Source organism: Oncorhynchus keta, chromosome 9 (genome assembly GCF_023373465.1).
Source record: "Oncorhynchus keta strain PuntledgeMale-10-30-2019 chromosome 9, Oket_V2, whole genome shotgun sequence".
Taxonomy (NCBI): domain Eukaryota; kingdom Metazoa; phylum Chordata; class Actinopteri; order Salmoniformes; family Salmonidae; genus Oncorhynchus; species Oncorhynchus keta.
The window spans coordinates 40,339,803-40,347,103 of NC_068429.1; the positions used below are offsets into that span (position 1 = coordinate 40,339,803).

Genomic DNA, 7,301 nt, shown 5'->3' on the forward strand with positions numbered 1-7,301 from the left:
CACATGTATTCACCTCTCTCCTCACGTCTCCTTTTTCCCCAACCCCCCCTTAATGACCAATCCATCCCTCTCTCCAAATGTCTCCTTCCTCCACACTGCCACTCTACAAAGGAACCCAACTGTGTGAGTGGGAGAGAAAGAGAGAAAGGTGGGCAGAGAGGAGGGATTGGGGTGCTTCACTGAGAAAGCAGAGTTGGTAGGTTCTGGCTGTGAGCAGATGTCTCTGTGTGTGTGTGTGTGTGTGTGTGTGTGTGTGTGTGTGTGTGTGTGTGTGTGTGTGTGTGTGTGTGTGTGTGTGTGTGTGTGTATGTGTGTGTGTGTGTGCGTGCGTACACGCACGCAAGTGTGTAAGAACATCTCCCAATTAATAGCAACCAATTAAGCACACTATAGTGCTAGCCCGCACTGAGGCTCATTAGAGGGGTGCGTGTGTGTGCGTGCATTAGTGTGCGTGTGACAGCAGGAAATAGATGCTGATGATGTGCGCTTTTCATCACGTTATCACACTGTCACGGATGAGAGGCTGCAAACTGTCATCATCTGGTGTTAGTCTTTTAATAGGAGAGGAGAAGGAGAGGATGCTGTTTTTCATTAAGTGTTCTGTTGCATGTGGAACTAAATGTTTAGGAGTGCATGGTTAAAAATATTAAAAAACAGCACGCACACAACTAACGACCAATCATATGCATTTAGGCCTACACCAATTCAATGCCCATAACTGTTTTATTCAAAGCCTGTATCGTGTACCCTTGACCTGAAACAGTGGATTGGGATTTAGAATTATTTGCATGAATGGTGCATTTTGTGGGTTTTATATACAGGATTATATTTGATGTTTGATTGTGGTGTCATGTGAGAAAGGGATTTCTGTACATGACGCAATACTGCCCTCTGGTGTTTATGATGCAACATCACTACCCAACCTAAATAGTTGTGGTGTTTTGATGTTTGTGGGTCTGAAAGCTGCTTCAAAAAGGTGAAAGCTACACGGGAACATGTCCAACCAAACACACTCACAGAGTTTTTGTCTCACGAGGCAGACCTTTCAGGGTACATATGGGCCTTCATATGTAAATCTGTAGTGACAGACTGACCACTTCAAAGCCTTTCATAGGGACCATGACTGAATTAAAGAGCTGAACATGGTATGGTTTGGAGAGCTTAACAACTCGGAGAGAGAGAGAGAGAGAGAGAGAGAGAGAGAGAGAGAGAGAGAGAGAGAGAGAGAGAGAGAGAGAGAGAGAGAGAGATTTCCAGAACAGACAGAGAGTTGGTGCCAGGGTTGGAGAGAGAGAAAGGACCAGTATAGACAGAAAAGATTTCAGTCAATAATGAGAAAGGACCAGTATAGACAGAAAAGTCAGTCAATAATCCATCAGAAAGAGCCTTTCTAAGCTCCATCCATCTGTCCATTGAAATCAAGAGGCATATAAGGTTTAAGTTGGGCTACTTAGTTTCTCACCACTGTGAACCCTGGGTGCTCAATGCACCTGTAAGTGAAAAAGCCTCTTTCAATATGCCAATCTGCCTAGCAACAACTATACAGAAACTCAGTGAAGGCTGAAAGAGGAGAGGGTAACTCCCATACAGCAAGGAGCTCCAGACAGAAAACAGGAAGGTTGTATAGGAGAAAAACACTCCAAGGCTTTTCACTCCTGCGACACGGCTCCATCTAAATGACAAAGAGACAAAGACCAGTTAAAGCGGAGCACGAAACACACCGACAAAAGGAGAGAAAGACGAGAAAAAACAAGAAAAACAACGTCTGTGCGCCTTACACACACACACAACACACACACACAACACACACACCTCTATTCACTAGCTTTTGTACCCCTGCTTCTGTTTTTCCTGTTGCCTCTCAGCTCCCATTTCCAACTCTACCATGTGTGTGTGTGTGTGTGTGTGTGTGTGTGTGTGTGTGTGTGTGTGTGTGTGTGTGTGTGTGTGTGTGTGTGTGTGTGTGTGTGTGTGTGTGTGTGTGTGTGTGTGTGTGTGTGTGTGTGTGTGTGTGTGTGTGTGTGTGTGTGTAGCCTGCTGTGCCAACACAGAAGTCGACAGGGGTGCAGCGGATTGGCGACCGGAGGAAGGGAGGCTGACAGAAAGCGGGAAGAAAATACAAGAGGGCAGAAGGAAAGGAAAAGAGAGGGAGGCCAGGCTGAGGTAAGCAACGTTCTCAGAGTGGTAGTTCATTACACCTGACCTTCACAGTGACCCACAGAGAATACAGCAGCAGGACCACTGCTACGACACACACACCCAGAAGCAGCTTCCGTCTATTCTCTTCAGTATAGAGAGGGGAAGTGGAGTGGAGCTGGCCCAGACCCAGAGAGAGAGAGATAACAGAGCCAGCCTGGAAAAGACTTTCTAGGTTCTGACTCCTTACAAAGACCACTCACTCACTCTCTCTTTCTCTCTCTTTCTCTCTCTCTCTGTCTCTCTCTCTCTCTCTCTCTCTCTCTCTCTCTCATTTGTTTAGCGGCTGTATGTGCTAGTATAGACTTGAATAAAGCCAGTCCTACCTTGGGCCATTTGGGGTTAAGCAGGCGGGCTTTGAGGGCGTCGTCCAGGGCGGTCTGGTACTGTCCCAGGTGGAGAAGGGCCGCAGAGCGGTTACTGTACAGGATGCAGTTCTGAGGGTCAGCAGACAGGGCCTCCCCGTAGAGCTGCACTGCCAGGCTGTACTGCCCCCGTTGGCATGCCTGGTTACTGCGACGTACTGCCTCCAGAAACTCTGCCTTAGAAAGGATTGTTGGCCCGGGAGGGATGCAAGGATGAGGGTCTGTCTGGCAGAGAGGGGGAGGGATGGGGCGAGCAGAGGTAGAGGACGAAGAGGAGGAAGAAGGAGGGTTGGTGGCGCGGGTAGAAGAGCGAGGGCCGAAGAGTGAGAACTGAGATGGAGGAGGAAGAAGAGAAATGTGGGGAAGAGTGGTCAGTTATCTTTTCAATCAATCAGACTCAACATTTTATAGTCCAGAGAACCATGTTGATAAACATCTGAGATTCTAATCTGTTCCACCAAAACATTAAAGCAATATTTATATCTGCATTTGATATTGTGTGTGTGTGTGTGTTTAACTACTCTTGTGGGTCAGGTTTAGGTTATAGGGTTAAGGTTAGGGTAATATTTTTGAATGGTACTAAATTGTGTGTCCCCACAAGGTTAGCTGTACAAGCCTGTGTGAGTGTACGTTGAGGTTAGCCCTCTGTTGCCTCAACTTAGAAAAGCTGCTTCCCTCCCTGATCTGCTGTTGCCAGATTTGTCCTTTCAGAATGACTTACACCAAGGCTGTCATTATCGCTCGCTCTCTCTCACACACACACACACACACACACACACACACACACACACACACACACACACACACACACACACACACACACACACACACACACACACACACACACACACACACACACACACACACACACACACACACACACACACACAGTCCCAGTGGCTTTCTCTGTCCAAACAGCTGATTGGAGCACTAACTCACACAGTAGGAAGTTTCCACTGAGAATACAGAGAGAGAGAGAGAGAGAGAGAGAGAGAGAGAGAGAGAGAGAGAAAGAGACAGAGAGAGAGTGAGCGAGAGAAGCTTTTCAACCTGTGTATACAGCCAATAGGCTTGTATGCATTAGTCAAAACTGTTTTGTTGGAACAGTAGTACAAGAACACCCTCTTCACGAGCACACACACACACTCAGATGCATACACACTTACGCGCACACACACACACACACACACACACACACACACACACACACACACACACACACACACACACACCACTTCCATGTCCCTTCCTCCCCCTCCCAGCTCAGCCCAGGTCAGCAGGGAGAAACACATTCCTGAGAGAATGAAACCAGGGACCTCCTCTGACAAAGAGAGCGAGAGAGAGAGACACAGTAAAGATTCAACCACCACGTGCTCTTTGTCACCAAAGTAACATACCACCTGTAGAAAAGAATGTTACATTTGTATCTTGTCTTATTATTAAAGTAATACTGTAACATGGCCTCTTTTATTTTCCACTAAATTGCTATGAAATGCAATGTGCTACATACTAGCGCGGTATGGGCTGAATAGCTGCGTCACTTGGACACAACATCAAACGCATCATCAAAGCGCTTTGGTTGATGTTGATAGGTTAGCCAGCCTATAATGCAGCTAGATATATAGTCTATGCTTTGTAAAAATAAACTGTATTTTTTTTGGTCATTGAGTTATATTTACCCTTTCTTTCTTCGGTCGATGTTTCTCCATCCTGTCCTAGTTTTATACTCAGCGGCAGCTACTTAAAACTTTCATCCCATGCAGTCCGCTTCCCAAACAGGACAGAGAAACAGTGCGATCTCACACAACAATGTAGTAGGAAGGAACTCCAACCATTCTGTTTTCATGGACCTCAAAAAAGCGAACAATCATGCGATATTCCCAATCTACCGGTCGCGAACTAACTAAAGTTATTTCTCAGAAAGTGCGCCATGTTGTCAAATCCGTTTTTCCCCGAGTAACGGAATTTGTGGCCGGTGGAGGCGTGTCTCGGTAGGCTCGAGCTCCACGGATGCAGCTCCAGTCGGTTTCCAGGTCTCAGTTACTCGTGGTGACATCAGAGAGGGGTTGAGTTACCTAGCAGTTATTCATTCCACTGTGGAGCTGTGGGTATTGTTCCTACAGCATTTTGGTAATAGATCATTACTTTCTGCAACCCTCTTGGCAAATAAACATACACAAGGTGCAGTTTACTCAAAAGTCGATTTGCACAATGGCCTTGAATCAAAGGGTGATAAACAAATGAAGAAGAAATCTCGAAAAAGACAAAACAGACAACATCCCCTCTGCATTTCAGTAACTTATTCTGGTTATGCCTTATTTTGGGGTACATTTAAGAAATTGGTCAAATGTCAAGATGCCACAGACAGTGGTTGAAAACTATAGCCTTGATATTTACGCACCGGACTTGAAACATGGTCTTCCCTCCACAACAGCCCCTGACACCACTATCACTATTTACTGTACAACTACCATGTTAGTATTCATATGCCCTGGGTGAGGAAATATATGTATTTGTACATCTCTTTTTGACCTGCACTGTTGGAGCTCGGGGGCTTAAGAACTTCACTGTACCCTGTGCATATGATTAATACACGAATTGAATCAAATCAAATAAATGGTGTGCCTAAATAGAGCAGGCAACACTACATCACATTGGCACTGCATCGTCCTACTAAAGCACATTGTTTGCGCTTCCTGGTCTAGTGCACGTTGGGTTTTGTCATCCTGAGGCGGAGCTTGTGTAGTCCTTGGTGTTGGGCCCGTCAGTTGGCCCTCCTGACATGTTGTCCAGGGCCCTAAAGATTGGCTCCTCGATGTCTCCACCAGTCTTCCTCTGCTGCTCAAGCAGAGTGGGAGAGGGTTTTACCAGAGCAGCTGAACAGCTGTAGGCAAGGAGACAGACGGTTACAAACTCCCGTGTGTGCGTGCCGTGCGAGAGAGACAGCATGTGTGCAGTGTGTGTGTGTGTCTGTGAGGGTGTAGTGTCCCGGCCGTGTCCCCTGTGTGCAGTCCTGTGGCTGTACTGTGAAACACGACAGAGAGACGTGCTCCAGCAAGACAGACTGAACCCCAGACAAGTCCTTCTGTTGAACCAGACCCTCAGAGAGTCTGGAGAGGACAGGAGAGGAGAACATATTGTTCCATAGACCCTCGGACAGTCTGGAGAGGACAGGAGAGGAGAACATATTGTTCCATAGACCCTCGGACAGTCTGGAGAGGACAGGAGAGGAGAACATATTGTTCCATAGACCCACAGAGAGTCTGGAGAGGACAGGAGAGGAGAACATATTGTTCCATAGACCCACAGACAGTCTGGAGAGGACAGGAGAGGAGAACATATTGTTCCATAGACCCTCAGACAGTCTGGAGAGGACAGGAGAGGAGAACATATTGTTCCATAGACCCTCGGACAGTCTGGAGAGGACAGGAGAGGAGAACATATTGGGGTGAGCTCCAGACAGACACTTAAGCACACTCCCACTGCTGCCCAACTGATCTACAGTACTTCTACTGCCATATGTTTCATCAAACATTAAGCGACAACTGCTACCACAACTAGTAGGGCTGTCCTTCACTGTCTGACCCTGTACACACAATGCGTTTAAATGTGACAGGATGTGACACATATTATTGTACGGGACAGCTGAAGTTACTGGGCCTGACGGTCCACTCTGACCCCCTGTGGTGAGGTCTACTGGAGCAGCACTGGAGGGAGTGTTGGGGGTGGGAACATAAGGAGAGGTGAAGGTGGAGGAGGAGTAGGAGATGGGGGTGGTGTTGTCAACCATGCCGTCCTCCTCTAGGTCAGGGTCCGGGTGGGTGGAGTTTGATAGGGTGGAAGGATGGACCGCAGCATACAGAGACAGCTCATCCTGTTGACAGCTGCAACGGAGAGGAATGGGTTAGGATCAGACTCTATTCCAGTTGACATTGTATGTTGCATGAAGCACTTTGTGAAGAAACGTGAGTGAGGTAGTCGTCGTTGCTCACATGCCAAACCAGTTCCTCTGAGAGCACTGTGGTCGGTGGGAGAAGCCAAAGCAGTTCCTCTGAGAGCACTGTGGTCGGTGGGAGAAGCCAAAACAGTTCCTCCGAGAGCACTGTGGTCGGTGGGAGAAGCCAAACCAGTTCCTCTGAGAGCACTGTGGTCGGTGGGAGAAGCCAAACCAGTTCCTCTGAGAGCACTGTGGTCGGTGGGAGAAGCCAAACCAGTTCCTCTGAGAGCACTGTGGTCGGTGGGAGAAGCCAAAGCAGTTCCTCTGAGAGCACTGTGGGCAGTGGGAGAAGCCAAACCAGTTCCTCTGAGAGCACTGTGGTCTGTGGGAGAAGCCAAAACAGTTCCTCTGAGAGCACTGTGGTTGGTGGGAGAAGCCAAAACAGTTCCTCTGAGAGCACTGTGGTCGGTGGGAGAAGCCAAAACAGTTCCTCTGAGAGCACTGTGGTCGGTGGGAGAAGCCAAAACAGTTCCTCTGAGAGCACTGTGGTCGGTGGAGAAGCCAAAACAGTTCCTCTGAGAGCACTGTGGTCGGTGGGAGAAGCCAAAACAGTTCCTCTGAGAGCACTGTGGTCGGTGGGAGAAGCCAAAACAGTTCCTCTGAGAGCACTGTGGTCGGTGGGAGAAGCCAAAACAGTTCCTCTGAGAGCACTGTGGTCGGTGGGGGCCAAAACAGAAGCACCAAAACAGTTCCTCTGAGAGCACTGTGGTGGTTCCTCTGAGAGCACTGTGGGGAGAAGCCAA

General features: G+C 48.0%; 1 protein-coding gene across 1 annotated transcript in view; it reads right to left on the minus strand.

Moving 5' to 3' along the window:
• LOC118387785 (tetratricopeptide repeat protein 28-like) overlaps positions 1-4,587 on the minus strand; it is a 90,480-nt gene extending 85,893 nt beyond the window's left edge. Inside the window, exons 1-2 of the mRNA XM_035776491.2 lie at positions 4,241-4,587; positions 2,523-2,891 (exon numbers count right to left, since the gene is read on the minus strand). Coding sequence (XP_035632384.2) covers positions 2,523-2,891; positions 4,241-4,270 — 399 coding nt within the window. The 5' untranslated portion in view covers positions 4,271-4,587. The remainder of the gene's footprint in view (positions 1-2,522; positions 2,892-4,240) is intronic.
• Between the last annotated feature and the right edge of the window lie 2,714 nt (positions 4,588-7,301).